General features: G+C 59.2%; 12 protein-coding genes across 14 annotated transcripts; 8 read left to right on the forward strand and 4 right to left on the reverse strand.

The window, feature by feature from the left end:
• Nucleotides 1-369: 369 nt before the first annotated feature.
• SDRG_01348 lies at nucleotides 370-3,041 on the forward strand. Of its 2 annotated transcripts, XM_008606868.1 has the most exons (11): nucleotides 370-910; nucleotides 957-1,119; nucleotides 1,163-1,248; nucleotides 1,290-1,473; nucleotides 1,519-1,636; nucleotides 1,684-1,761; nucleotides 1,806-1,889; nucleotides 1,937-2,163; nucleotides 2,214-2,402; nucleotides 2,450-2,579; nucleotides 2,630-3,022. In XM_008606868.1, the coding sequence occupies exons 1-11, from the start codon at nucleotides 403-405 to the stop codon at nucleotides 3,020-3,022; spliced, it is 2,160 nt and encodes a 719-aa protein (XP_008605090.1). In that variant the 5' UTR covers nucleotides 370-402. The 2 variants fall into 2 exon arrangements, with proteins under 2 accessions (XP_008605090.1, XP_008605089.1); XM_008606867.1 differs by having other exon boundaries at nucleotides 1,290-1,636; nucleotides 2,630-3,041.
• A 270-nt stretch (nucleotides 3,042-3,311) lies between these two features.
• SDRG_01349 lies at nucleotides 3,312-7,348 on the forward strand. Of its 2 annotated transcripts, XM_008606870.1 has the most exons (3): nucleotides 3,312-3,370; nucleotides 3,417-6,386; nucleotides 6,429-7,348. In XM_008606870.1, exons 1-3 carry the CDS (start codon nucleotides 3,356-3,358, stop codon nucleotides 7,323-7,325), a joined length of 3,882 nt encoding a protein of 1,293 aa, XP_008605092.1. In that variant the 5' UTR covers nucleotides 3,312-3,355; the 3' UTR covers nucleotides 7,326-7,348. The 2 variants fall into 2 exon arrangements, with proteins under 2 accessions (XP_008605092.1, XP_008605091.1); XM_008606869.1 differs by having other exon boundaries at nucleotides 3,316-3,370; nucleotides 3,417-7,348.
• Nucleotides 7,346-10,020, reverse strand: SDRG_01350 (TKL protein kinase; the record flags this gene model as incomplete). The annotated part of the gene is made up of 11 exons (XM_008606871.1): nucleotides 7,346-7,699; nucleotides 7,750-7,879; nucleotides 7,927-8,115; nucleotides 8,166-8,389; nucleotides 8,431-8,514; nucleotides 8,564-8,641; nucleotides 8,682-8,811; nucleotides 8,854-9,031; nucleotides 9,079-9,164; nucleotides 9,215-9,377; nucleotides 9,423-10,020. The coding sequence occupies 11 exons, from the start codon at nucleotides 10,018-10,020 to the stop codon at nucleotides 7,346-7,348; spliced, it is 2,214 nt and encodes a 737-aa protein (XP_008605093.1).
• Nucleotides 10,021-11,160: 1,140 nt separating this feature from the next.
• SDRG_01351 (hypothetical protein) lies at nucleotides 11,161-12,772 on the forward strand. Its single transcript, XM_008606872.1, has 7 exons — nucleotides 11,161-11,284; nucleotides 11,329-11,427; nucleotides 11,477-11,854; nucleotides 11,903-12,010; nucleotides 12,061-12,143; nucleotides 12,185-12,547; nucleotides 12,593-12,772. The coding sequence occupies exons 1-7, from the start codon at nucleotides 11,204-11,206 to the stop codon at nucleotides 12,708-12,710; spliced, it is 1,230 nt and encodes a 409-aa protein (XP_008605094.1). The 5' UTR covers nucleotides 11,161-11,203; the 3' UTR covers nucleotides 12,711-12,772.
• SDRG_01352 (hypothetical protein) lies at nucleotides 12,728-13,798 on the reverse strand (the record flags this gene model as incomplete). The annotated part of the gene is made up of 1 exon (XM_008606873.1): nucleotides 12,728-13,798. One exon carries the CDS (start codon nucleotides 13,796-13,798, stop codon nucleotides 12,728-12,730), a length of 1,071 nt encoding a protein of 356 aa, XP_008605095.1.
• A 1,208-nt stretch (nucleotides 13,799-15,006) lies between these two features.
• Nucleotides 15,007-15,890, forward strand: SDRG_01353 (hypothetical protein; the record flags this gene model as incomplete). The annotated part of the gene is made up of 4 exons (XM_008606874.1): nucleotides 15,007-15,053; nucleotides 15,103-15,165; nucleotides 15,213-15,265; nucleotides 15,310-15,890. The coding sequence occupies 4 exons, from the start codon at nucleotides 15,007-15,009 to the stop codon at nucleotides 15,888-15,890; spliced, it is 744 nt and encodes a 247-aa protein (XP_008605096.1).
• Nucleotides 15,891-16,251: 361 nt separating this feature from the next.
• SDRG_01354 (hypothetical protein) lies at nucleotides 16,252-18,925 on the forward strand. Its single transcript, XM_008606875.1, has 2 exons — nucleotides 16,252-18,703; nucleotides 18,751-18,925. Exons 1-2 carry the CDS (start codon nucleotides 16,299-16,301, stop codon nucleotides 18,911-18,913), a joined length of 2,568 nt encoding a protein of 855 aa, XP_008605097.1. The 5' UTR covers nucleotides 16,252-16,298; the 3' UTR covers nucleotides 18,914-18,925.
• Nucleotides 18,926-19,071: 146 nt separating this feature from the next.
• SDRG_01355 (hypothetical protein) lies at nucleotides 19,072-19,699 on the forward strand (the record flags this gene model as incomplete). The annotated part of the gene is made up of 1 exon (XM_008606876.1): nucleotides 19,072-19,699. A coding segment is annotated over one exon (548 nt), but the record flags the coding sequence as incomplete, so codon positions are not given.
• A 251-nt stretch (nucleotides 19,700-19,950) lies between these two features.
• Nucleotides 19,951-21,118, reverse strand: SDRG_01356 (hypothetical protein). Its single transcript, XM_008606877.1, has 6 exons — nucleotides 20,931-21,118; nucleotides 20,690-20,875; nucleotides 20,536-20,643; nucleotides 20,313-20,492; nucleotides 20,104-20,263; nucleotides 19,951-20,053 (listed from the first exon to the last, which is right to left on the reverse strand). Exons 1-6 carry the CDS (start codon nucleotides 21,087-21,089, stop codon nucleotides 19,995-19,997), a joined length of 852 nt encoding a protein of 283 aa, XP_008605099.1. The 5' UTR covers nucleotides 21,090-21,118; the 3' UTR covers nucleotides 19,951-19,994.
• A 301-nt stretch (nucleotides 21,119-21,419) lies between these two features.
• SDRG_01357 (hypothetical protein) lies at nucleotides 21,420-23,991 on the forward strand. The gene is made up of 2 exons (XM_008606878.1): nucleotides 21,420-22,939; nucleotides 22,981-23,991. Exons 1-2 carry the CDS (start codon nucleotides 21,426-21,428, stop codon nucleotides 23,948-23,950), a joined length of 2,484 nt encoding a protein of 827 aa, XP_008605100.1. The 5' UTR covers nucleotides 21,420-21,425; the 3' UTR covers nucleotides 23,951-23,991.
• SDRG_01358 (hypothetical protein) lies at nucleotides 23,985-25,055 on the reverse strand (the record flags this gene model as incomplete). The annotated part of the gene is made up of 6 exons (XM_008606879.1): nucleotides 23,985-24,055; nucleotides 24,103-24,232; nucleotides 24,273-24,379; nucleotides 24,424-24,720; nucleotides 24,767-24,824; nucleotides 24,870-25,055. 6 exons carry the CDS (start codon nucleotides 25,053-25,055, stop codon nucleotides 23,985-23,987), a joined length of 849 nt encoding a protein of 282 aa, XP_008605101.1.
• A 157-nt stretch (nucleotides 25,056-25,212) lies between these two features.
• On the forward strand, nucleotides 25,213-26,789 carry SDRG_01359 (hypothetical protein). Its single transcript, XM_008606880.1, has one exon. It carries the CDS (start codon nucleotides 25,233-25,235, stop codon nucleotides 26,685-26,687), a length of 1,455 nt encoding a protein of 484 aa, XP_008605102.1. The 5' UTR covers nucleotides 25,213-25,232; the 3' UTR covers nucleotides 26,688-26,789.
• The last annotated feature ends 35 nt before the right edge of the window (nucleotides 26,790-26,824 follow it).

Below are 26,824 nucleotides of genomic sequence, written 5' to 3' on the forward strand. Positions count from 1 at the left end.
CGACGAACGCACGCTGGCAAGAGATCATCGTACCAGTACCGCTTCTTGGTTGTCATAAGATCTTGGATGTTGCTGGAACACGCCCGTGTCAGTTTGCGCTTCCGGTGCACCACGGGGATGCTATCGGCTAGGCAAACCCGGGAACGGTATATTATAGTGGCGGGATTTGCTATTGGCTAATACAAACGTGCAGATATTTAAATACAGATATATCGGCTAGGAAAACCCGTGCATGGCATTGAATAAAATATGAATGCACATTGCCATAGCGCGGATACAAACGTGTAGATGATAAAATCCAAATCCAAACAGCTGATGTATGTTCTTGTGTTCTTGGGGGGTCCCCCTCCGGGTTACACACTTGCATCCTTGCGCATCGCGGTGCTGGACCAAGCGACCGCGATGGAGTCGCCGTCCGCCATGGACACTTGCATCTCGCCGTTGACGGAGTACGCCAAGATGGACAGCGACCTGCATATCTTTAGCCTCTCGCAGCTGCAGGACGTGCATGTGCACAGCCTCTCGGACCTCCTGGCAGCGACGACGTGCGAGGCGCCCACGAAGCGCCACCAACCGGCAGCGCGCTGCGCCATGTGCAGCAGCGTCGTCGAGAACTGGGACGCGCGCGTCTTGTGGCTCACGCTCTACACGGTGCTGAGCTTGCTCGCTGTATCGTTCGCCGTGCCCGCCTGCATGGATGCCACGTCGTACCCGCTGGGCACGCACCTCGAGTGCATGGCGCCGTCGCCCGATCTCGGTCACTCGAAGCGGCAGTCGTACTTTGACATGGTCAGCATCATGCTCATCACGGGCAACGTCGTCGTGCTCATTAGCGTCTCGCTCTACCTCGGGCTTCAATGCACGTGGAGCAAGAAGAAGATCGTGGCCAACCCCAACCACGCCAACCTCAGTACGCTCTCATCTCGCGTCCAACGATCTCATATGCCTCTATGTAGCCAATAGCTTTGTCTTGCCGTGCTACGCTCTCGTGTGGTACATTTTCGTGGGGCTCGGTGTGAGCTTCGTCGTCGGCGTCACCTTCTCCGTCTCGACCGCGCTTTGGGTCCATCCCGGCTTTGACGCGATCTACTGCTTTCTCTTCCACTTTCCCATCACCTGGTATCGACCTCTGCCACGCCACATCTCAATGCGTCTCGAATAGGATCCGGCAGCTCCTTCCAGTGCTCATGGTGCAAAAATCGATTTCGAAAGCGGCCATTCTACGCTCGGTCGGGCTCTCGGGCGCGAGTACGTGCTTGTGTACGAGGCGACGTCTGAAGCGCGACTAGTGAGCATCGTCTTTATGAGCTTCATCTTCATCGACAAGGCATCGGATGGCGTCCCGATCTTCTTCCTTGCGTTCCACTTTGTCTCGCTCCTCTATTACGCGTGGACCAAGTACGTGTGCTTTGCACGGACATCGTTTGACGTCGTGTACGTGCTCTTGGCGCTAACGTCCGTGCTCTACATGCTGTACGTCGTCTCGTACCTCAGACAATATTGTCTTATGTCCTGTAGACCCCCTGTCGTGCTACTCTTGGACCACCAAATGCACCCGTCCGTCTATAGCCGCGTCACTGTCGTTGGCAACGTTGTGGACGCGTTTACGATTCTCTCGATTCTCCTCAGTCTGCGCGTGCGAGTTGACGTGTTTGTATGTTTGATCGTGACGCGCCTGCGTAGGCCGACACCAAATACTGGCTGGGCCTCGACGACAACTCGATCCAGACCAACGATCCGGCCAAGCTGTACCTCCGACTGGTCGCTCCACACACTTGCTTGCATCATATCGAGCGTATCCGTAGATTGCAGAGAGAGGCATGGTCTCTTCCTTCTCGACGCGCACGTCTGTCTACGACGTCCACTACATGATCGAAGAGTTCAAGGACGTACGACATTTGACGTCGCTCCTCAGCGTTTAATGAGCTTTGGGTAGAGTATGATCGATTATTCGTGCCTCCACCTCGACGCCGTCATCGCCCAAGGCGCAACCGCCGTCGTCCTCCGTGGCTCAATGCACAAGCATCTGCTACGGCGCAACGCCCCGGTCGCCATCAAGATGTACACGTCGCTCTTCGTCACGGACGACGACGTGCGCCGCTTCTCCAAGGAGACGTCGCTAAATATTGGCCTCTCGCACCCCAACATTGTGCGGTTTTACGGGTACCGCGTCCTCTTGTATTTTGTTGTCGTTGAGTTGTAAGAAACAATAGGCTCTGCGTCGTACCGCCGGCCATCTGCTTGGTGTTCGAGTACTGCGAATGGGGGTCGCTCGAACTCGTCTTGCTCGCGCAAAACCGCTCGACGACCGAGTGGGACCTCCCCACAAAACTCAAAGCGTGTTTGGACGCATGTCGCGCGGTCGCATACCTCCACAGCTTTAGTCCACCGCTGCTGCACCGGTAGCTCCATCCTTCACTCTGAAGGTAGCGATCGAAGCGTGGCGTAGGGACATCAAGACAGCCAACTTTCTCCTAGCCTCGGACGCGATGCTCAAGCTCAGCGACTTTGGCGAGAGCAACCTCATGCGGCCCAAGAACGACGGCACGATGACGGTCGTCGGTAGCGTCGATTTCATGGTACTGCATTCTCGTACATTGCGATCTCAAAACTCAGATCTGGATCGTAGGCGCCTGAAATGATCTCGGGGGGCCGGCCGGCATCAGCCGTGTATGGCACAGCGGCCGACGTGTACAGCTTGACGATGACGCTCTGGCACATTCTGGCGCCGGGTCGCAATCCGTGGAAAGGCCGATCGCACTTTGAAGTGTATACGAAAACCATTCAAGGCGAGCGCCCACCGATACCCGAGACGCTTCCGAATGATTGCCACGAGCTGCTCGAGCGCGGCTGGGCACCAGACGCCGACGAGCGCTGGCACGTCGATGAGATGGAACAACTCGTGCTCGGGATGCTCAAGGGTGGCGTCTCGCGCGTGCGGCTGGAGGCGCCGACCGCATCGTCCTCCGTGTCGACGACCTCGGCAAGCTACGTGGCCTTGGCCCATTCGACCAGCATTTAAAATATCCTATTTATTGACATTTTTGCTCTATGGTGCTGCGATGCCAGGCAACAACTGCACCATCGTGGAAAGTATCAAGTTGATAAAACACGTCTGCATGAAGCATGGAAGGTGCGGCTGATCCACAAACTCGCTTCTTGCACGGATCTGGATTAGTTGAAACAACCTGTCTTTTTGGCCAATCCCACGCGCGTGTAACGCTTTCGTTGGAATTACTCGACTTGGATTGGATAAAACGCTGTTGACGGAATGACGGTCGCCAGACTTTTCAGCCAATCCAAGAACACCACTTGCTCCGACCCACGCTGCAACCTCAGTAGCACGCGGTCGAGCATGTCGTCAGGCGACGTAAGCGGCTTGTCGCCGCGTCGGCGCTCAACCTCTTCATGCGTAGGAGTTCGACGACCACTACGCCACGCAGCGCCGGCGACAGGCGAGCGCTGCACCCGCCAAGGCAGCGGCCGCCACCGAGACCGCCGTCCCGTGGGTCGACGATGCCGAGGCGCCGGCCTGCCACGTGTGCGAGACGCCCTTCTCGCTCGTGAAGCGCCGCCACCACTGCCGCACATGCGGCAACGTCATTTGCTCGTCGTGCTCGGTGTTTGTACCCACGGCGAAGAAGCCACAGCGCGTCTGCATCACATGCGTCGAAGGCGTCCAACCCCAAAGAAAGGCAGCCGCACCATCCCAACTGCCAGCAGCGGCAAAGAAGGAGCCTCGTACTACGAACCGAGCCCAAGCAGACGTCGTCGCGCCATCCACACGGCCACCGCCTCCGGTTCCGGATGCACATTCGTCGCACCGGTTGCAAGAGAGCATCGATAACTGGTTCCTCGATGAGAACGAACCCGTGAGCCCGATGGCATCGATGCCAGTGCCCGAGAAAGCGCGTCGCACCTCGGCTCCATCCTCCAGCGCGTGGGCGTCGGTCGGCCCAGCGACGTCCAAGGCCAAGCCACAGAGCAATCTTCGCTTCGCCGACGTTGTGTTTGACGACCGGCCGTTGTACGATGACGACGTCGACGACTCGCGGTCGCTCTCTCGGTTCCCGCTGCCCAAGACCCAGCCGCATTACGACAACCGGCAAGCCGATCGCCACGTGCATCGCGCAAGTGTGCCGTCTTTAGTCCAGCCCCCGTCGCCTTCGCCGCAGCGGTCGAGTGTTGCAGTCGTCGTACCACCGCGCGCCCACGAGCCAGCGCCAAGGGCCATGGCCGCGCCAGCGCCCGTGAGCCCACCGTTGGCCCCATCGACGGCGCCAGAGAAGAAAAAACATGGGTTTCGAGCCACCATGAAGCGGCTCTTTGGTGGCAAAGAGGCGTCCGAGGGTAGTGCGCCGCCGCCACTGACGACCGTACCACTGCCGTCGACACGGGCGTCAGTCTCGGTCTCAGTCTCGGTCTCGGCCGCCTCGAGCACAAGTACGTCGGATGCTCTCAGTGCGAGCAAGGTGTCGTTGGACGCCTCCGAAAAGGTGTCAAGCCGCAGCAACGACGAAGCGTCGCAGTCGCACGCCTCGAGCGCGTATGCCAATCCCTCGATGCTCTCATTGCGTCCGTCGACGTCGTCGTCATCACTTGTTTCGAAAGAAGCGTCGGCGCCGGTGACGCGTCCTCGTCGCGACACGTTCGAGGACATGTTTGAAGGACCGCGGCACGTGCAGCCTCTCCGAGACCTCCAGACGCGCGCCTTTGATATTCCGTCGACCGAGAAGCCGACAACGCGTGAGACACGCCGGGGGACGTTGGAAGATGTTGCGTTTGGGTCACCGCCGACAACGTCCGCCTCGTCCTTGTACGGCGCGTATGCCTCGGTGCCAGGCGCGTCACGCTACGGACACGATCGGTTTGCGCTGCCCGAGCGCTCCAACCGATATGCGCATGCCGAGCCGCAAAGGACAACCGCGGTGGACTTTGATTTGGACGATGACGACGATACGAAGCGGCACCAAGCCGAGTTTGACCCGGTCTCGGGCACGTACATTGTGCCACAAAAGGCGCTGGTCGTGCGGCAGCCAACATCTGAGGTGTCGCGCCAGCCCACGGCGGTGGGAGGACCGGCCATGTCCGAGACGACGGGTATCGCCATTGTCAACAAGCTCTCGTCGCTCGAGCACGAGCTGGCCGAGCTCAAGAGCTTGCTTGCCGCGCGCAAGTCGCACCGCCGGTCGAACGCCGCCAGCATCTTTGAGCAAGAGAGTGAAAGCGATCCTGATGCGGCGGTGTCACCACCTATTGTCAAGAAGAAGAAGTCGAAACGAGAGCCCCGAGCGCCGCGGAAGGACTCGTTTGGGGACCTCTTTGAGGACGACGAGGCTTCTGGCAAGCAGCAGTACGAGTCGCTCTTTGCCATCCAAGGACGCCGCGACCTTAAAGAAGACAAGGACAACGAGGACGATGACGAGGAAGGCGACGCCCCTGTCTCGCGCTGGCCTGGGCGCCACAAGCCCCGACGAGGCCGGTCGCCCGTGCCCCAAGTGGCTACGAAGAAGGCATCGAACCGGCGGTTCACGATGGACGACAGTGACTCGGCTTCGTCCCCGCCGCGCAAGCCAAAGCGCAAGGACTCGTTTGACGGTCTCTTCACAGAGGCGTCGCCGTACAAGGAGGAACTCTTCGGTGACAACGTCGCGTCAAGCGATGACGACGAGCGCGTCGAAAATCGCACCACAAGCAAGCGACTGCAGCATATTTACGGCTCGGACGGCGACGTGCCGATGGCGACGGAGGACGACGCGGCGCTGCCGAGTCTCAAGCGCAAAATCAAAGCGCCCGCAACGGCGCTGATCGAGGCGAAGGCTTCGACGCCCGTGCAGCCAGCTCAAGTTACCAAGCCTGTCGCCAAGCCCCGCATGCGCAAGGACTCGATCGACAACCTCTTCCAGGACGACGCTCGAAAGTTCGATCAGCTCTTTGTGGACAAGCCGCGACCGGGGACGGTGACCAAGAACCTCTTTGACGGCTCAAGTGACGAGGATGACGTGGCAGCACCGCTGGCTGCGCCACAACCGCTGACATTTGATTCTATTCCAAGCAACGTAGACAACGACGACGATGAAGACGACCTTCCGAGTTTGCGGGCGGCAAAACGCCCTGCCCCAACGCCAACTTTGGCACCTGCCGTCGCAGTCGCTGAAAGCCACTTCTCGGACGAAGAGGAGTTGCCGAGCTTGCGGTCGCGTCCGTCGACAGTACCCGCTTCAACGACGTTGCCCGATCCCGCACCGGTTCCGTTACTTGACCTGGCGGCGCAGACCCAACGCCTGACAGATGGATCGCTCCCGATTACAAGTGACGTGACTTTGGGTATGCTCGACATGGTGACAGATCTTGAGACCGTGCAGATCGCGCCTTTGGTCGTCGAGGCAGTACCTGCAGTCGTCGAGGCAGCACCTGCGGTCGTCGAGGCAGCACCAACGGTAGCCGAGTTCTCGCTGCCGCCGAGCCAGGCATCAGGATTCGTCATTGATCTCGACGAGGAGTTTGACGACGGCCTCTTTGGTGCCGCTACAGTTCGTGTCGCAGCTCCATTGACGACAACGTCCGCTCAAGAGTCGGCAGAGTCGGCAGCCGCATTAGCATCGACAGCAACGAACGCCGCTTCGATGTGGCTCTTCGACGAGGACAGCGGGCGTAGCTCCACGAGCTCCTTCGCTCCTGTCGTCGCAACCGGCAAACCGCAAGACGAACCCTCTGTGTCTCTCTTTGACGAAGCGTCGTACGTGCGGATCGAGGCGGCTGACGTGCACAGCTCGCCCGAGATGGTCGGCGTCGCAACCGACGCTGCTGTACCGCCGCTCGAGAGCAACTTTGAGTCGTTCTTTTCGTCGCCCGAGCCGCCGTCGAGTGTCGTTGACATTAGCATGGACGATGACGCGGCGGCCGTCGACGGTGACGACGACCCGACGCCCGACGCCGACGCCTTCAGCTTTGAGCGCAAACCCACCAAGAAGCGGGCGACTGCCGTTGCGCCGGTTCTCGTGCACCGGCCGTCCAAGCCTTTTGGCGTCGACGAGGACAACGACGGCGGGATCCTCCTCGGACAAGACGCTACGCCACCCACGAATGCTGTTCCTCTGGAGCCGGACGACGTCGACGTGCTGGCCAAGGTCGACAACGCCGAGTTCGATGCGTCATGGCAGGCGATGCAGCAAGACGAGAAGGCGCGCAAACAAAACGTTCTCAAGCGTCAGCGCCAGCTCCAAAAGCAAAAGCTCAAGGACGCCGCCGAGAAGAAGGCCGCCGAGAAGGAGAAGAAGCCCAAGGCCTCCAAGAAGAAGCACGATCGGAGTACGACTAAATAATAGATATATCTACCTAGCGACTAGTCCAACGACCCGCATTGGAGACGACCTGTGCGCGGCAGGTGTTGCCGATGACTCGCGAGGAGCCACAAGGTTTGGAAACGCGCTGCAATCTCTTGCACCGAGAGGCGTTTGGCCGGGTCCGCCGCCCACCCGTTCTCGAGTAAATCGACGCAGTCGGGTGGCAGCGTCAGCGGAATCGTCGGCCGGCGGCCTTGCGTCACCTCCGTATACACTTCAAAGTGCGATCGGCCTTTCCACGGATTGCGACCCGGCGCCAGAATGTGCCAGAGCGTCATCGTCAAGCTGTACACGTCGGCCGCCGTGCCATACACGGCTGATGCCGGCCGGCCCCCCGAGATCATTTCAGGCGCCTACGATCCAGATCTGAGTTTTCAGATCGCAATGTACGAGAATACAGTACCATGAAATCGACGCTACCGACGACCGTCATCGTGCCGTCGTTCTTGGGCCGCATGAGGTTGCTCTCGCCAAAGTCGCTGAGCTTGAGCATCGCGTCCGAGGCTAGGAGAAAGTTGGCTGTCTTAATGTCCCTACGCCACGCTTCGATCGATACATGCACAGAGAAGGATGGAGCTACCGGTGCAGCAGCGGTGGACTAAAGCTGTGGAGGTATGCGACCGCGCGACATGCGTCCAAACACGCTTTGAGTTTTGTGGGGAGGTCCCACTCGGTCGTCGAGCGGTTTTGCGCGAGCAAGACGAGTTCGAGCGACCCCCATTCGCAGTACTCGAACACCAAGCAGATGGCCGGCGGTACGACGCAGAGCCTATTGTTTCTTACAACTCAACGACAACAAAATACAAGAGGACGCGGTACCCGTAAAACCGCACAATGTTGGGGTGCGAGAGGCCAATGTTGAGCGACGTCTCCTTGGAGAAGCGGCGCACGTCGTCGTCCGTGACGAAGAGCGACGTGTACATCTTGATGGCGACGGGCACTGCGTCGCGTAGCGTTCGCTGCATCGAGCCACGGAGCACAACCGCGGTTGCGCCTTGGGCGACCACCGACTCGAGGTCCAAGAGCGAAAAGTCAACCATGCTCTAACCGGTCGGTTGGCTTTGTACGAAGCTCGAGTCGGTACCTTCTTGAACTCTTCGATCATGTAGTGGACGTCGTAGACAGACGTGCGCGTCGAGAAGGAAGAGACCATGCCTCTCTCTGCAATCTACGACCGCGGATTCGCACCAATGACAGGAATGCTTTCGGGTGCGTACGAGGCGGAGGTACAACTTGGCCGGATCTTTGGTGTGCAGCGAGTTGTAGTCGATGCCGAGCCAGTACTTGGTGTCGGCCTACACGGCCGTGAGCTCTAATGGTTACTAGCCAGCGTACGCGCAAGGTGAGCATGATGCCAAGAATGCCAAAGCAGTCGATGAGGTTGCCGATGACTGTCACAGTCACGTAGAGGTAGTAGTACATGTCATCTTCGTCCGGCGACCGGATCAAGAGCATCACGGGCGGTCTACAGCGTCTGTGAGATTGAAGCTACGGAAGAGGTTCATACAGAATGCCGACGAGGGACGACGCGACAAGCACAATGTAAATGTAGTCGAAGGACGCGCGCGAGAAGCTAATGAACTTGGCCCACGTGTAAAAGCCGATCGAGACGGCGTGGAAGACGATAAAGAAGATCGCAATGTGCCCCTTGTCCAGCACCATGACGCTGAGCAGGACCGCGCTGACTAGCGTCCCACGTCAACAACTCGCAAATACGCAAGTAGGCAAGTACCGGCGCCCGAGAGAAGCATAGAGCGCTGCACGGCTGCCTTGGAAATAGATTTCTGCACCATGAGAATCGGAAGGAGCTGCATGATCCTACATAACTGCAATGAGGCAACGACAGCGAAGCGTGTACGAGAGCGCACCACGAGGTCGGGAGGTAGATGAGAAAGCAGGCGGCGCCGCGGTGGGCCCAGATCGTCTGCATAGAAACAGTGATTGAGACGGCCATGACGCTTATGCTGTAGACAGCGACGACGAGGAGCGTGAACCACACCATGTCGTAGCATGGCAAGACAAACACGGACGCTACGTGTGGCATCAGTATCCCTCCTTCAATAGCAGTCGACGCACTGAGATTGGTGTTGTTGGGGTTGGCGAGGATCTTGCGTCGCGTCGCCCTGCACTGCACAGCGAGAAAGGCCGAGACGACAAAGATGACGAGGTAGTTGCCGAGCGTAAGGATCGTGCTGAGCATCTTGATGTTGGATTCACTCGCCGTGTCCTTGACCGTGGCGTTCCACTCTGGCAGGAGGCAGAGCATGTGGGCGCCAAAGTGGATGTTTGTGTACCGCTGCTCGTCGATGATGTATGTGAGCGCGAAGGCGGCGGCGAGCATGAGCAGGATCGCGACCAGCGTCGCCCAGAGCACGGACGCGTCCCAGTTGGAGCGAAGACGCTGCCAGAGCTGCATGTCGCAGCGCCACTGGGCACAGAGGCGCCTCGAGCGCGTTGACGGTGGCATCTCGTGGCCGTCGCCCACAGCCGGGAGCTGGCCAAGGCCCGTTTGAAGCGATTTGACCGAGTCGAGGAGCAGCGTTTGGTTGGCATTCATGTAGAGGCTCACACTCTCAACGTGGCTGCGCGTGCCAAAGTCCATTGTGAGGTACTCGTAGTCCCGGAAGGGCGAGAAGGGCGACCCGCCCTGGGGCGGCGGCGTCGCGCCCAGCATGGTGCAAAGTCGCGAGAGCCGGTGAAATGATTAGCTAATCACCTTCCGGTGGAGACATTGGACACTGGTGATTGGTCAAAATTTGTGAGACGATGGGATGCCATTGGCCACTGTGACGCGCCAAAGATTTGCGGTTCTTCACGGAGCGGACGATCTCAATGATCACCGCAGTAGCCACCACATCCAATGCTCAACTTCCTACTTCAGGTCGAGTAGAACACTTCGAGAAAGCCCACTTGTGGTCTCCAAACACTCTACTCCTGTTTGCTCGCTGCTCTAGACGACCACATCAAGCGACCGGGCTACTCGCACTGTGCGGTAGCCCGAGCACAACGTAGCAAAGACGCGGGTGTCGTCGCTGGGCCAACCCTTAGAACGGGAGCGCCTCTTGAGTTTTTCGATACCAAAACAGTGTACGTCAAGTTCTGAACCGTCGACAAGAGGTTGTGTGGTGCAGGAAATATGTCATGCAGGTAACGTCGACAGCGCTACCCCAAAATGGCGCCACCCTTAAGAATGGTTCTACAAGTGAGAGTCTGGGCTCAAAAACCATATTGATGGTCTTTCAAGCATGTGTGGATGTAGGTGCGCACGCATTTGGTTAACGTTATGGGTGTTAACGCCCCCTTCTCTTCGCGCTTGCCGTTCCCAGTATATGGTGCACCAGTAGAGACCACACGGCAAGTTCTGAGCGGAATAGCCACAACCTTTAGAGAGATGTATGGCGGTACATTCTGCCAGGTTCTTCTCACGTCTCATCTCGAGAGAAGCTCGCATCGACGGCGTCACTCTCATGGCATGTCCAGCCCATCATTCGACTCGGTGGACAATATCATCCAATCCACGCGCTCGTTGGATGGAAAAGGCCAGCAATGCCTTCTTTTACACCAATCCTAGCAGCGTATTGGTACAAACGATCGCTTTGCAGCGATTCGTCACGTTCTATTGGCTAAAATACCCGTTGCGTGTGAGTGCTGGTCGTTTTGGCCTCGTTTTCACTTGATTACACCGTGGCCGGTCCTGGATCCAAAAAAATACAAATACATTTTTATTTACATAATCGCCTTTCAACTATACAAACGTATGCAATACAATAAAGAGGCGTCACTTTGCCACGATATAAAATTGAATTCGGTCGCGGCCAGACGCCACGGACATCATTTCCCAAGACCAAGGCCGCAGCATGGAGCACGACCACGACGAGCAGGAGCATGCGAGCCCGCGGGCGACCGGCGCCGAGGCCCTCCCGGAATTCTATGGCGCTGTACGTACCATCCTCCAGGCCATGCCCATGGACATGTGACCTAGGGCTACCTCGAATCTCAACCCGACCAGTACGCCCCGCGACAGCCGACCGCGGCTTACCGCCACGTCGCCGTCGCGAAACAATTCCAGTCGCGCCCGTTTGTAAGCCGCCGCATGTGGTAGCGACGAGGCCGCTCATGCGTGCGCGTAGGGCGTGGACGCCACGTCGTACGATCCGCATTACAACATGCTCTACCCGCCCCACGGCGCCACGTCGCCAATGTTCGCAGGCGCAGGCAGCATTGACACGCCGCTGTTTTACACCGGGCCCCCCAAGAAGCCGGCGTTTGATGTGTTCCTTGGCAGCGACGTGCCCAGCAGCGAAGCGGCACCGGAGGCGTCGTATGCGCCCCGGACCGAAGGGCTGACAGAGCAAGGCGTCGAAATCCCGCTGACGGACCCGAACCCAGTGTACCACGTCGTGAACCCGTCGTTCACGTCGGTGTTGAGCCCGCAGGACACGTTGTACCGTCTCGAGCAAGTCATGCTCAACCTCGAGTTTGCCTACGAGAAGAAGATGCCGTGGCAGGTATGGCATCGCATCTCTGCTACCGTTGTCGGACACCACTGTTGGTAGTTGGAAGTGCACGGTCTGCTCTGCGCCGAAGAAGTCACGTTCCGGCTCAGCTTGACCAAGCCCATCGACACCCCGGACGTTGTGCAAGTCGACAGCTACCTCCTCGAGGTATTTCCCATCGCTCTTACGTGGTCATCGGTCGTTATGGCCTGGTATAGGGCGACGAAGGCCACTTTCTTCGGCTGTTCGATATAATCCGAAGCGAGTGCAGCGCCTTTGACAAGGACGCCCTCGAGGACACGTACGCGCCTACATATCGGCCGTGCACTCATGCCCATATAGGCGCCGCATCTTGCGCAAGAGCGACGCATGGCTCAATATTGACGCGATGCCCGAGGTCTTTCCAGGCTCGGGCGCCGTCTCGGACGATATCATTACCGAGTACTGCGAGGACTTCAAGGGTCTCGTCCACACGAGCCTCGAAGACACGCGCAGCTGTTACGCTCGCCTCGAGATGGCCAAGGCCATCAAAAATTGCGTTCTCGTCCCGAAGAACCGGTTGACGATTTTGAGCGACTCGAATCTGTGCAAGCTCTTTTGCGAGACACTCCAGCTCATGGTCATCGATCGCCAGACGCCGCTCACCCAGTACGCCGTCTTCATCGTCTACCAATTCCGCGACTCGCTAGAAAGCATCAAGCAATGGTGCGACCACCATCGGCAACATGATCGCTTACACAAACTCACTAGGATCAACACCGACCCGTTCCTGCGCGCCATGTCCAAGACGTCGTCAGCGACGTCCAACTCGGTACCCCGCATGAAGACGATCGCGCGCACCTTGCGACAAGAAATGGGCGCGTGTTAGGGGCTAGCTTTCATATCTTAATTAGTACTTCTATGACAAATCTCGTCGAGTTCGAATTCCGCCGTGTGAAGCGTATAGATGTCGATCTCGCTGACGCTGCCACCGGCTTGCACAAAGCTTTGCGTGCTGGTCTCGACAAAGTCAGTCGATCCAGCAATGTAGGCATGCCAGCCTGCCACGTCATAGCTACAAAGCGCGGTGGGTGCATCGACAAGTGCAATTTGGCACCGAGCCCACGGGATGTCGTCGAACGGGTGCTCGAAATACGGTATGGACTCAGAACCGCTCTGCAACCAGAGCACGTCGCAGTCGATCGACGCAGCGTGGAGGGCGCGCACGGTCGCAAAGAAGGGTGCGCCGGCCGCGCCTTGGCTCAGAAACAGCGCCTTCCGAGGCAAGAACGCCGGCGTGTCGAGCTCCCAGTGCAGGCTCGAGACGACCCAAAAGACTTGCAACGTCGACTGCAACGGGGCATTGCAGAGCCACTCGGAGACCTTGTCGACGTTCTCCACGCACACCTCGATCTCTCGCGAGTTTGCGTCGTACAGACTCGTGAGCGCAACCACTGCGCGGACCTCTCCGATCGCGAGCGGGACACCAACGACAACTGCGTCGCCCGGGTGGTACCGCAGTGGTAAGTCGACCGCAATCCGCAGCCGATAGACGTTGGATGCGATGGCGTCGGTCGCTACGATGTGCGCGTCGACGCTCGGCGCCAGCGGCGTCACGGGCGTGCTCAAGATCACAGGCAGCATCAGATAGTAGACAAAACAGTAGGCGTTGAGGTACGCGGTCTTGATCTGCTCCGACCACACCGGACCACTCACCGCTTCGAGCGTCTCGAGCAAAGTGAGACCGACGTCGGCGTAGTGCTCTTTGCATGCGCCGTAACTCGCGTGCATGGTGGCGAGGCGCTGGGCGGTCTCGACAACGTCATGCGACCGGATCAATGTCGCCAGCGTGTGCACCATGCCCGTGATGGACTTGCCTTGCAGCGTCATGGACGACCGGAAGAGGCGCCGGGCGCTCGGCACGCGCGCAAAGAGCTTGGCGTAGAAGGTCGTGTGAAAAAACTTGACGGGCGTCATGTGCTTTTGCGGTAGAAAGGCGGGCGAGCCGGCCGAGATGGTTGCCCAATGCTCCCGGATGCGTCGTCGGCGTGCGTCACGAACGGCCGCTTGATCGCGAGCGGCATGTCTGGCTCGTACCCGCGCGCAAAGTCGTCATGGATGCCAATGCCGTCCGGCGTGGTGTAGATGAGGCTCGCGTCCTCCGTCGAGACGATGCCGCCCATCTCCCGAAATGACGCTTTCGAAGGTCGCAGATCTACACGCAGTTACACCCGTCGCGCAACCGGTTGGTACCTTGGTGGCATCAGCGGCATAAACTTAAGAAGTACTAGTAGTACATTGTATGCACTTGGTGCAACAATGATACCGCCGATTTGATTGACATAGAGGCTTGCGATGGACGGTGCTTCTATCCCGAACGAGGTCTATACTACGCTCCTAAGCTCCTGAGCTCCTAAACTCCTAAACCCCTAAACTCCTAAAATCCTAAACTCCTAAACTCCTAAACTCCTAAAGCAACGCAAGCAAGCGACAGCCGCCGGTAAGGATGGCAGAGCCCGTGGGCCGAATGCTGCGATCTCCTCACCCCGACGTAGCACAAGGCTACCCCGACCCGGCGGCGGTGCTCAACTTGCGCTGGTCTCAGCTTGCAGGAGTCCGCGACAACCGGCGGTAAGGATGGCAGAGCCTGTGGGCCGAATGCTGCGATCTCCTCACCCCGACGTAGCACGAAGGCTACCCCGACCCGGCGGCGGTGCGGACCCCTGCAAAATGAGAAATGAATGAATCCTCAGTGGCTTTTTCGCGTGTAAAGGCGTCAAAGTGTAAAAGCATGGTGTAGAACCAATGTGCACAGTCCCAAGTTCCTTGCCGCCCTGTCGCTCTGCGCAAGGTTGCAGCTAACAGTTAGCTCGACGTATGAATTTGGCGTGTTGCCACGTCATGAGACAAAGTGAGCATCCCGTTGTATTGCCAGGACTGCTCCCGACCTATCGGATGCATTTCGCTGCAACGTAGTGCGTGAGATTATTATAATGCGAGATATAATGTTACCGCGTGCGATGGTGCGCCTGGCGAGCTTGGCGCGAGCTAGCTCCCTTCAACTTTGATGTGCAACGTGTTTTGTCCTACCGGAAGCTTTGTCTAATCCCGGTAGGAGCGAAAATGGGATCATGGGATCCTGGGCCTAGTTGAAGGGTTGCAAGCAATTGATCAAGGTGTTGGCCATGGACGATGCCGGCGGCTGCGAGGTGGCCCGGATCCTCGGCGCTCGGTACGGCGACACATAATGGCCGCCGTGATATCTAAGCTCATGGGTATAGACACCACTTTGCCGTGCTTGGTCTTGACCGCGTCGAGTTTGCCGACCTCGCGACCGTCCGGAGGTACGTGGTCGTCGCCAGTGTGCTGCCTCTGACGGGTACATCGCTAGGCAATACAAGCTGCTGGCGCGCGTTGTGCATCCGGACAAGAGTGCCCATGCGCGTACGTATCAACTGCACATATAGAATGCTCACCGGGTGCCATAGAGGCGGAGGATGCGTTCAAGAAGCTCAGCATCGCGTACGAGTGCCTCGCCGACGACGCGAGCCAGACGCAATACCTTGCGTCGATCACGTCGTCGAGCAAGAAGCGGCGACGAGGCCAGAGCAACGATCCGCCGGCCAAGCGACCCGCGCCAACGACGCACATACGGATGCGCACGCCCGACGAGATTTACGCCGCCTTCATGGCCGAGGAAGAGCGACAAGCAGCCGCCGAGTTCCAAAAGCACGGGTTCGAGCGGGTGTTTATCGCCTCGCCCAAGCACAAGACAAAGCGCGTCGAGACGCCACTGCCGACACCAGAAGACCATCGCCGGGAAGCGCTGCTCGCGACCGACTTGGAGGCCAAGCGCGGCGGGTGGGCGTCGTTCGCGTCCGGCAAACCGCCGAATACCTCAGAGGCCCCAGCTCCATCAATCGTGGCGCCTCCACAAGTCGTCACACCGGCCTTCCACTGTCTGCTTTGCCGGCGCAAATTCAAGTCGCGCGACGTCCTGGTGCGGCACGAGGCCGAGTCCGAGCTGCATCAAGCAAACCTCGCCAAGCAGGCACAGCGAGCCACATGATTGCACAAGGGCCCTCAACTACACCACTCGATCGCGGTGGTCGTCATAACCTGTGCAGGACGAATTGCCTTGCAGAGTATGGCGCGAGTACCAAGTTATATGTATTTTCCAACAACGCCGGTTCCTAAACCAGTAAAATCTCGGTGGCAATCACCCCACTGCTCTCGTACTCGTTGCGTGTGTGTTACAGGAATCACAAATTGCGCTGGCCCAAGCTCTGCTTGGGCCAGCGGTCCTCGATCGAAAAGATTGCTTCAGCATGCTACGGCGTCTTTACGACAGAAGCACAGGGTCGTATCGAGAGCTAGGACACGTCGTTCGAGCTACTCTGTGGGGAAACGTCCAAAGCCATGCGGTCGCACTCGTGGCACCACGTGCCGCCGGCCTATATTTAGCCGGGTGTTGCGCATGCGCGTGACGGACGAGGCGCTTCTGCGCGGGCGCAGCAAGGCGCCTCTTGACCAGCTGCAGGTGCTGCACATCGAGCACTGCAGCGTCCAAGGTCTCGCCAACCTCCAGCACTGCGGCTGCCTCCACTCGCTCTACGCAAACCACAACAAGCTTGTGGACATAAGCAACCTCGAAGGCCTCCCGCAGCTCTGGCTCGTCGATTTGAGCGCCAACAAGCGGCTCCACGACCTGAGCCCGCTCTCGAGCTGTCTCGCGCTGGGGTATCTGAATTTGAGCGACGGCAGCTTGAGTTTCAAGGACCTCGTGCCGCTCCATGACGTTCACATTGTCGAGCTGCACTTGCACGGGAACGCCAGTCTCATTGGCGACGACGACGAGGCGACGTACCGCATGATCGTCGCCGCCCTCTTGCCCAACGTTATGTCTCTCGACGGCCATTACATCACGGCGGCCGAGCGCCTTCGCTCGATGGAGCGCTACGACAGGTACGTGCACGTCCTCATGAATGGCGATGTCGATGGCTACGGCACAACGTCGGCGCTCTGGACGCCGCCCGCTGTGCGCGCGCGCGCCGACAGCCGCGCCACGCGCTTCATGGCGGCGATTGCCAACGAGCCGTCGAGTCTGTCGCTGCGCGAGCCATTTCGCCTCGTCAGCTTGTTACACCACTACGATGCGATCGCTGTGCTGCACAACGACGGGCTCAGCGTGGCACCTACGCACACCAAGCACACCGAGTGGCCACGAGTACCATTGCCAGCGCTGCTCCAGCTGCCACCTCGTGCGACGCTGCACCTTCTGCTGCTCCTCCTTTTGCCGCACGAGTTTTCCACCGTGCCACTGCAAATGGTTTCGGATGCGCTGACGATCAACCTCCTCGGTCAGGTCGAGAGCAATGTGCTCCGTGCACTGCTTCGCGTCCCGCCATACGTGCGCGTCGCACTCGCCTTTCACCTCCACAAGCTACAGGCCGCCCAGATACCGCGACTGCCCGACGACGAGCGGCGTCTCTGGGCGACCGTGCCGATGGTGTACACGACGTTCTTGCCGCCAAAGAGCAAACCGATATCAGATCCAGCATTCCAGCGCCGGTGCTGCTACGTCGTGATTTTGCTGTCACGGTCGCCGTCGTTTCCGGCGCTGTCTGCCGCCACGTCCGCGGCGTCACCCGAGTACGAGGCGCTCAAACCGCTTCTCGAGGCCGCGCACATGTCCCTCGAGGATTTGTATCCGTCGTCGCAGTCGCTCGGGCACGCCATGTGGATGGGTGCGTCATCGACTGATCCAAGCGCTCACGTCACAGGCAACGCCGACGAGCTTCCCTGGAACAAGAAGGACGTGCCGCGCAAGTACGACCGCCCGTGGGAAATGCAGCACAGTGCGAGCGCGCCAGCGCTATCGCCCGCCACCGCACCCGATGGAATCGGCAGTCCTGTCCGCGTGCCCGTCAAGATTGGCGAGTGGGTCGAAGTCCGGCGCCGGCAGTACGTGCCGATTCTAAGTGTCTCGAACGACACCAAGTACGTTGTCCTGGCGTCGTTCAAAGGCCAAGACGAGGCCCCGTTTAACGGCAACACGACGTTGCCGGTCGCGCAGCTCCTGAAGGCATCGCACAAGGTCTGGAAAATTCTCGAGCTCACGACCACGTCCCAGACAAAGCTCGACAAGTCAGTGTGCGGACCTCTGCATCGGGTGTCAAGATCCCACCACAAAAGCGGGCTTCCGCGCGGCGCTGGTGTGCCCAACTTTGACGTGTCGGACGCTGACGCTGCCGCGGTACTCGAGCGCATCGGCGACCGCGACGCCGTCGGGCTTGTGTCGACCGTCGACGGTTTTGCGCTCAATACGACGTGGGATGCCAACTACGTGCTGGCGCCCGCCCACGTCATTGATGTGCAAAACTACTGCATGGCCAAAGTCGACGGCAGCAGCGCGTGGTCGTCGATTGAAGTCCCGTCCTTTATCGACGCTGCTCAACTCGGCAACCAGCACATTGTGCAGCAGACACGTATGTTGGGTCCCATGCGCCAGCTGCCCGGACTACCTGCACGCGCTCCATCGACCCTGAGCAGCAACAACAACAGTCCCGAGCAAGAAGAGACGACCTTGGAAGACGCTGCGGCCTGTAGTACGTCGTCCAAGCCGCTCGATGCAATGCTTGCGCTGCAAAAAGACATGGCCGCGCTTCTGGGTCGCACTGTGGCCAGCGACGCAGGAGACTCGGTCTTTCTCACGTCGCTGCAGGAAATGCCGAGCGCGCCAACGAGCAACGTATCCTCACCCGCCAAGAAATCAAGCGCGTTGGGCATTTGTCTCTCTCCATTTCGCACAAGTGAGACATTGGAAGTGGCGGGAGCCGACGAGGCGCAGCCGCTGCGTCGCAAGGCTGGCCACCGCGTCTGGTACCAAGTCCACATCCCGGATGTCGCACCACCATGGTCGTGTGTAGGCATGCTGTGACGGCCAAGCCGCAGCTCATCGTCGGCTCCGTCCTCGCGTCTCGTCCGCCGTCGCAGAAGCGGCTACGCGCGCCGCTCGCTGCGCTCCCGAGCTTGAGCGTCCAAGGCGCTACTTCACGCCTTGCGCCCAGCGCCAGTGTCCCGTATTTCTAATATCTTTGGCGTTTTTTGATTGGTTGCTTTTTATGTGCACTTTGGCCGTTGGCCAATGAGATGCTCCTGTTTTACGCAACGGTCGTTGATTGGCCGCTTTTCTTTGCGTTGCCCAGGTTGAAGTTGGGCGCTGCACAGACAGGGCAGCCGACCAACAACGCCTTCCTTCGTATCCTCATTATCCTATTTCCGAGACAACCCACCAACGACCATCAACATGGCGGCCACTACGATGACGATGACCGTCGACACGAAGATCTGTCTTCACCAGGCCAGCGAAGCCATGGACACGCTGCCCCGCATGCGCTGGAACGAAGACGACCACCGCTTCCACTACAACGTCCCGCTCTGCGCGCAGCCCGGCGACGAAGGCTTTGTCATCATGCACGAAGTTGAAAGCTCCAACTGCATCTTGCTCTCGCCTACGGACAAGACCAAGGTGTTTGAGATGGAGAAGGTCAACGAGATGATCCACGAGGTCGAGCTCGCCGAGCAAGTCCGTGACGCCATCAAGCGTCTCGAGCACAAGCGATCGCACAACAAGACGACAAAGGAGCAGTACGAAGAGCGCAAGTCCAAGAAGAGCATCGAGGAAGTCGCGCCGACCAAGCACGTGCACGAACCCAAGTCGCGCGTCACGATCAACAAGAACCCCAAGCCCACCCACGTCCGCACGCTCAAGCAGCCGTCGCGCAACACCAAGTAAATACCCGCGTTTGTACCATTAAGTAAAATTAAAAATTGACAATTCAACAACACCACCGACTCCAGAGTGAAACACTGTCATGTCATCGCTTCCTACTAGTAGAGCACCCCAGGTCCAGATTTAACAGCAGCTGCACGCAAGCCATCGCTATTCACCACAAGAAAAAACACGAGGAACCTGCAAGGGCTAGGTCAACGCAAGCGATCTATGGTGCTTCAAGTGTTGCACAGCGACAGTAAATACACAAATATTCAAGCAACGAAGAGTTGATTGGGAGCATCACGCATGCAGCAGGTACCTCCCTTCGGCCTTTGGTACCACCAACTGTGCTCATCCTCGTCTAAAGACCTTGGACCACAAGTTCATTTTTATACATTATGTGCGCTTCCGGAGCTTGGCAAAGCGCTCTGCGAGAATATCGAAGTCAGGCACATCTACATCGAGGCGCCTCGTCAACCTACGTGCCACGTTGATGGACTCATACCATTGGTATCGCCGCCGGCCGCTGGCGCCTGCTGCACCGAATTGAGTGTCACCGAGGGCGGAGGCACCGTCGCCCCCGCGGGAGCCGCGACTGGCAACGTAATTGGTGCGGCGGATGGCACGTTGGGAAAGGCCGACGGCAACTTCCCGGGGGGTGGCGCCTACAAGGCATGCTGCGTGGTAGAGTTCTACATGCAGGCGAACAGGTACCGTGGCGTACACCGCCGCGTAGTTGGGGCCGGAGACGGGCGCTTGGCCGACGGTGACGCCTGTGGGCGCCATCATTGGCGCCAGCGGGTCCATGGCGGGCGTCTCGATCGGCACCCAGTTGACATTATGCTGCTTGGCGATCTCCTTCAGGTAGTTGATGACGAGGAACGAGTTGGGCGGCTATGGAGAGCATTGGCGCATCATACTACGAGCGAAAAAGCACCTGCACGCTGAGCTTGTGGATCACGCGCTCGTTCACGCAGCCATCGACGTTGCGCAAGGCGGCGGCGGCAAAGTCTTGGCCATACTTCTTGGTCAGCTGGCTCTTGACCTGTAGTGCGTTGAGGCGACGACTGCATACGCCATCGTGTATATACCTCGTTGAGCTCGGGGATCTCGGTGCGGTTCGCGGCCCAGATCAACGTATTGACAGCTTCGCGCATGTCGTAGGGGCAAGCGCGCTCGGCCTTGATGAGAGCCGCACGCTCGGCGACGAGCTCGCACAGCAGCTCGAGAATCTCGTAGGCTTCGACAACAAAGTCTTCGCGGATGAGCCCTTCGACCTAAAGACGACGAATGGGATGCATGACGCGAGCCTATGGCGTGGCGACGACGTACCCGGATGCGGGCCTTCTCTTCCTTTCCCTCGGCGAGGAGCTTGGCGACCTCCTTGCGCAGCACCTTGGCTGCGTTCGCCTTCTTGTTCTTGATGATGCCGATGCGGCCGACCGCCATCTTGAGGTTCGGCTTGAGCTTATCGACGTTAAAGCCAAACATGCTCGTCGGGCTGAGGAGCTGTCGGGCTGGCTTTCGAAAATGACGTTCGCTTGGCGTTTGTATGGACGGAGCGATTGTCCGATCATCATTCCTCGATACCCATATTGCCCTTGCGAAAATATTGGCATGTCCACCAAGTAGCGCCGCTGAGAACAACTCGTACTAGCATGCACAGCAGCAAACACGACCACTCTGCGCGGCAGGGCGACGTCGCACTACCGCCCCAACATGCGCCTACATCTGCACCGCGCTTGAACCGAACAGTGTCCTCCTTTCAGTTCTTATACTAAATCTGGCACATGCCGTATTTGAACTTTTTTTTACCGACGGGTGCGGATGGAGGAGGGCTTGCCAGACCGCCCGCGGGCGTCGGACGAGATCAACAATCTCAAGGCGCGTCTCCATGCGAGCCTCGTGGGCCCGACGCCAAGCCCATATGTGGTCAAGGCCAACTTGGCGCTAAAGAAGTCCGAGTGCTGGCAGCGCTTTGGCCACGTGTACCATCGATCGGCGCCCGACGACCTCGTGAAGCTTCACGACACGGCCTTTGTCGCTTGCTACGTCTGCCACACGGTCTACTCGTTCAAGAGCAAAAACGGCACGACGACGATCATGGCGCACCGCTGCCCGCACGAGCGCAAGCCCCGACCTATTGAGCCGCCCCAGCGCAAGATGAAGAACCCAGAACTCGACGCGCTCAAGAAGGAGATTCACCATGCGCTCGTCGCTGGCGACGAAGCGCGCGGGTACACGCTGCAGGACAACCCGAACGGTATCAAGTCGGGCTGCTGGAAGAAGTTTGGCCACGTGTTTCTGAACGCGATGCCGCTGCGTGCGTTCGACTCGGGCTTTGTCGCTTGCCGTGATTGCTACGTCGTGTACCAGTACAAGGTGCGCAACGGCACGTCCACGATGACGACGCACACGTGTGATGACGACGCCTTGGGCCGCGTCCGCGCTTCGCAGCGCCGACCCGAAGTGGCTTCGCTCATATCCGCCAAGCGCGCCCGAATCGATGCCCTGGACGACGACATTCAAGCCATTCGCGCCAGCCTCGTCCAAGAGAGCTCTGCGTACGCGCTCTTGCCCCACCCAAACGAGCGCAAGGCGCCGTGCTGGGAGCGATTCGGCTTTGTCTATCGGCACGGCGAGCTCGTGGTTGACACCGAGCATCTCGGGCGCTATTACGTTGGCTGCTACGCATGCAAGTCGCTCTTCAGCTACGCACCAGGCGGCTCCACGGCCTTGCTTCTCGAGCATTCGTGCGGACGGCCCTTGGAGTTGCTGCAAGAGACGTTTGCCCATGCGTTTCTCTACAGCTGCTGCGAGAGTGGCCTCGACCTTGACCTTCTTGGCCGCGAGAGCTTTCAGCATCTGCTACAAGCGACGAGCGAGCTCGGGCGCGCGACGACGACGTCGATCCGGGCGGTCATCCCAGACGTCACGCTCATACGCGCCAAGATGCAGTCGCTCGTGGAGATGGCGCGCGCTGTCCTCTCGGCGCGGCTCGCCATGGTCGTTCAAGACGGCGTCACCTTTGGCCTCTCGGTGCGTCCGTTGCGCGTCACGGTCGACGACACCACATTGATGCTCGTCGCAGTACACTATATTGACGCCGACTTTGGCCTCCACCACCGGGTTCTGGACGTCGTTGCGCTCCAGGATAGTGCGCTGGCGGTGCACGAGACACTCGCTTCGTACAACCTCAGCCTCTCGGCCCACCCCGATACGATGGTCTGCGCACCGAGCTGCAGTCGCATCCCGCCGCTTCAGGCCAGCGCCGGGCAACTCGCGTGCCCGATCAATGTGCTCTACGCAGTGCTAACGGACCTCCTCCGCCCCGAGTCTTGGTACGACTGCCTTCCTGGATGTCGGAGCCAACTGGAGCTAGGCGCGACGATACAACTGAGACCTTTCCCCTGCTACGGGCACTCGTGGACCTGGTGACGCACATGCCGGCGCCCGGGTACGATGCGCGGCAGTGGACGCTTCCACTCGGCTCCCGCGTCTCGTGGCAGACGATGCAAGCGGCCGCGAGCTTCACGCAGCAGCAGTGGGCCTCGCGTAGCCTCTGGTACCCGAGCGCGTCGTTTTCGAACGCAGCGCTGTCCATCGTCTCGGCCGTCCACGCGATCGCCTCAGTGTTTGCCAAAGCTGTGGAGGCCTTGGAAGCGCATGCCACGCCGATGCTTCACACCGTGTGCTACTGGAAGCATGCGCTCACGACGTACTGCGCCGCGCCAGCGCTCGCCACCGACGAAGGGCTTCGGCTCAAGGTCCTCGACCGTCTTCAAGCATGGTCCATATCATCGCTCCACGTCGCTGCCGCGCTCTTGGACCCGGGCCAGCGGAAGCGGCTGCCGAAATTCGGCATCGACGCCGACACGATCGCGCTGGCCAAGGACGACCTCCGGACGCGCCTTCTGGTGGCAGCGGCGTGCCCGTCGGTCGTCAGCGCCAGCGCCAAGCCCGTGCAGTCGACGCCGCCGTCCTTGCTTTCAATGTATGGCGACTCGAGCGACGACGACGACAATGACGCGTGCAGCGTCGAGGACGAGCTGCGCAAGTACTTTGAGAGTCCGCTGCTGGACGAGACAACACCCGAGCCCAACGTGCTGCAGTGGTGGAAGCTTCAGCGCCGACGCTTCCCAATCTTGGCGCGCGTCGCCCGCTCCATTCTGTGCCTCCCCACGTCGGCTCAACCGACAGTGTCCTTCGCTTCGAGTCCATCGCGAGACGTGGCCAACCTCGTGTTTCTGAAGTCCAACCGCGACTTGACCCAAGCGGCAACGACACCGTTGCCGCGTGCGGCGGACGACGAGACGCATTATAACAGCGATGAAGGGCAACCACTCATTTAACAGCCAGCGACTTCTGCCTTTCTTCTTGAGCTGCTCAATCGATCTTGCGCGACGCGACGCTGTGGACGAGGCCATCGAGTATTCTGGCGACTGCAAAGACACCGCCTGTAGAGAGGGGTATGACGCATGGAGGGTTGGTCGTCGCAGCGTACCGACGATCGCGCACGTGCTCGTGAGGAACTGGAGGAGCGACGGCTTGGTCTCAATGTACTCGACCTTGATGGGCGAGAATTCATACGAAAAGACGACGCCAGGAAACGAGAACCGGCCATTCTCATTCGGCTACCGCATCATGAGCACAAGGCGCAAGTACACTACGTACATCTGATGCGTGCTCGGTGACCGAGTACTGGTACGTCTGGACCGATGGCCCGTACAGCGGCGTGTACTGCGTCGGTACAATTGAAATGCCATACTTGTAGATCTTGACTAGACATCGTGTCAGACGAGGAATGAAGCGACTCGAGACGTACAGTTTTCGACGACAACTTTGTGCACGTTCTCGAGCGGGTTGATCATCTCGGGGATCGACGGCCCAAAGCGCAGCGAGTGCACAATGTGCGACGAGTTGAAGTCGAGGAACTCGAGAAACGTAAACATGTTGAGCGACCCTTCGTGCGCAAAGTTGATGTCGCCCGCGGTCTTTTGCACGTCGACGTAGCCCGTGAAGCGGCAGCCTTCCTCGCTGTTCTCAAGAGGGTAGGCGATCACGTCGCTCTTGACGATGACCTCGCGGTTGCCCTTGGTGTCGCTCGCGTCCATGGCCACGTCTAAGCAGGCGCGACGTGAGGTGTGCGTGGTCGAATGCGCACGTACCCGTGCACGGTTCATGCAAAAAGGTAATGTCGACCTCGACGTGCATGATCGTGTCTTGCTACATAGGCCATGAGTGCGTGGCGGCGGCGAGGCGAAGGCGCACCGGGTCGATGTCGACATACATGCGGTTGACGACCTCGGTCGTCGTGTAGATGCCCAGCTCCGAGAGGAAGAGCAGGAGAACGACGACGAGGCTCACGAGGGTGATGATGGCCCCGCTTGTCGTGCGCTCCTGGATGCCTTCGACGCCCTTGGTGTACACGTCGTACTGCCGCAGCCGCTGGAGCATCCTGCTACGTGGCTTGGCGTGACTTGCAAACTCAATGTCCGAAAAGCCTGGTTGAGTGATTTTATTCAAAACTCAAATCTTCAAGAGCATTTGCATTAATTAAATGTGACGACATGCCTAATTAGGACATGTACGAATCGGAAGCACACAACGGCAAATTCAAACGCCAACAGAGCCATGCGCTCGACACCACCGCGGCGATCGGCGCGGACCCTACGAAGGGTAGCATGCGCCTGTATGGTCATGGCCATGGCAGCGACAACGCCTCAAGCTGTACATGCCGCAGCCGATGCGCCGAGCGCGGCCCTCGACGGCGGCGCTGGCGAACCTGCCCGTCCCAAGAACGTCGAGCACGTCACGCCCACCGGCGCAACGACAACGGTCAAGCGCATCTCGATCTCGCTGCCGAACAAGAAGACGCAAGTGGCCAACGACCCCAGCGGCCGCAATGCTGCTGCGGACGCTCCATCTGGCGCCGTGCATGTGTCGACACGACACGAGGCCGAGGTCGTCGAAGTGCCCGTCGCCCCCGACGCAGCGATCGAACCCTTTGATGGCATTCGAAGTACCAAGATCTCGAAAGAGACTGGTCTCACCCTCGCAGAGCGTGTCGCTCGAGCGCAAGATATGGAGAAGATGATGGCAAAAGTCCACGACACGCTCCCATCTGTTGACACAATTGCATTCGACAGCTTTGGGCGCTCGGGCGCCATGGCCAATGGAGACGTTGCATCCAAAGAGCGTGATACGACTGATCTTGACGACAGAAGAGTGCCACTTCTCGCAGATGCAATCGACGGCGACGCAACACGTGACGAGCCTCAGAAGGTGGCTTGCGATCCCGTACTTGCGTCGGCAAAAGACAATGCGGGACCCTTGACTGCGCACCGGCGGCTGCAAGCAGACGATCAACCGCTTGCGGGTGCCCCATCGAAGCAGGGCGACGCGTCTGCTGATGATACGCCGCTCCAGAAGCCTCGCGCGATCGAAGTGTCCAACGAGGCCCTTGACAAAGGCCCCCGCCCCCACCGTCTTCCCAACAAGGCCACGCCAATCACAGCTTCACCGACGCACGACGAGCTCGCGTCATGGGACTGGCAGGAAACGGTCAATGCATGGATCGCGGCGGCCAGCGTGTCGCTGGAAGCATCGAAGCACGCATGTGCGTCCCACTTGCGCGCACTCGTCGCTGCTCTTAGTGACGCGTACGACGTGGGCGAAGCCGTCTTGTGGCTGAACGTGCACGCGACGCTCTCCTTCCTCACCGACGTCCGCGCGTCTTGTGACAAGCTCATCGCCAACAGCGAAGACGCTCGTGTCCTTTTGCGCAACACGTGGGGCGCCCTCTTCCTCGGCGTCTTTGGCGCTGTCTTTGCTGGTTTCTACGTGCTCTTGAGCCACGTGCCCACGGTCGCTGTCGACTATTACCGGACGCTCGACGACTTGGCCAAGGTCAAGGTCAAGCTCACGTCAGTCATAGCCGTCGTGACAGCGCTCGTTGTCTTCAAGGCGCAGTGGTGGTTCTGGCTCGGTCTTGTCGTGCTCGGCCTCTTCTACTACTGGTCGGGCAACAAGACGGACGCGGCGCAAACCGTGCATAGAATAGCCCTTCGTCGCGCCCACTCGGTGTGAGCTAGCTACCTCGTACACACATACTACAGTGAAAGAACCTGCAATATAGACGCCGCTTGCTGGCGTACTAGTATAGAAGAACGCCCCCGACTTGCTTCTCGCCTTTTTCTCTGTTGGAGGTCGTTGAAACACGGTGG

This window comes from Saprolegnia diclina (genome assembly GCF_000281045.1).
Source record: "Saprolegnia diclina VS20 unplaced genomic scaffold supercont1.3, whole genome shotgun sequence".
NCBI classification, from domain to species: Eukaryota; Oomycota; class Saprolegniomycetes; order Saprolegniales; family Saprolegniaceae; genus Saprolegnia; species Saprolegnia diclina.

Bases quoted from the DNA above. Each gene is read 5' to 3' on its own strand.
- SDRG_01348 (XM_008606867.1), top strand. From the start codon at position 403: ATGGAGTCGCCGTCCGCCATGGACACTTGCATCTCGCCGTTGACGGAG. The intron at 911-956 runs GTACGCTCTCAT...GCCTCTATGTAG, and splicing joins CCCCAACCACGCCAACCTCA to CCAATAGCTTTGTCTTGCCG. The intron at 1,890-1,936 runs GTACGACATTTG...AGCTTTGGGTAG, and splicing joins TGATCGAAGAGTTCAAGGAC to AGTATGATCGATTATTCGTG.
- SDRG_01351 (XM_008606872.1), top strand. From the start codon at position 11,204: ATGGAGCACGACCACGACGAGCAGGAGCATGCGAGCCCGCGGGCGACC. The intron at 11,285-11,328 runs GTACGTACCATC...CATGTGACCTAG, and splicing joins TCCCGGAATTCTATGGCGCT to GGCTACCTCGAATCTCAACC. The intron at 11,855-11,902 runs GTATGGCATCGC...CACTGTTGGTAG, and splicing joins AGAAGAAGATGCCGTGGCAG to TTGGAAGTGCACGGTCTGCT.
- SDRG_01354 (XM_008606875.1), top strand. From the start codon at position 16,299: ATGCGCGTGACGGACGAGGCGCTTCTGCGCGGGCGCAGCAAGGCGCCT. The intron at 18,704-18,750 runs GTACCAAGTCCA...GGTCGTGTGTAG, and splicing joins AAGGCTGGCCACCGCGTCTG to GCATGCTGTGACGGCCAAGC.
- SDRG_01356 (XM_008606877.1), bottom strand. From the start codon at position 21,089: ATGTTTGGCTTTAACGTCGATAAGCTCAAGCCGAACCTCAAGATGGCG. The intron at 20,644-20,689 runs GTATATACACGA...AACGCACTACAG, and splicing joins AGATCCCCGAGCTCAACGAG to GTCAAGAGCCAGCTGACCAA. The intron at 20,054-20,103 runs GTATGAGTCCAT...GCCTCGATGTAG, and splicing joins GGCCGGCGGCGATACCAATG to ATGTGCCTGACTTCGATATT.
- SDRG_01357 (XM_008606878.1), top strand. From the start codon at position 21,426: ATGGAGGAGGGCTTGCCAGACCGCCCGCGGGCGTCGGACGAGATCAAC. The intron at 22,940-22,980 runs GTACGACTGCCT...AACTGGAGCTAG, and splicing joins CTCCTCCGCCCCGAGTCTTG to GCGCGACGATACAACTGAGA.
- SDRG_01359 (XM_008606880.1), top strand. From the start codon at position 25,233: ATGCGCTCGACACCACCGCGGCGATCGGCGCGGACCCTACGAAGGGTA.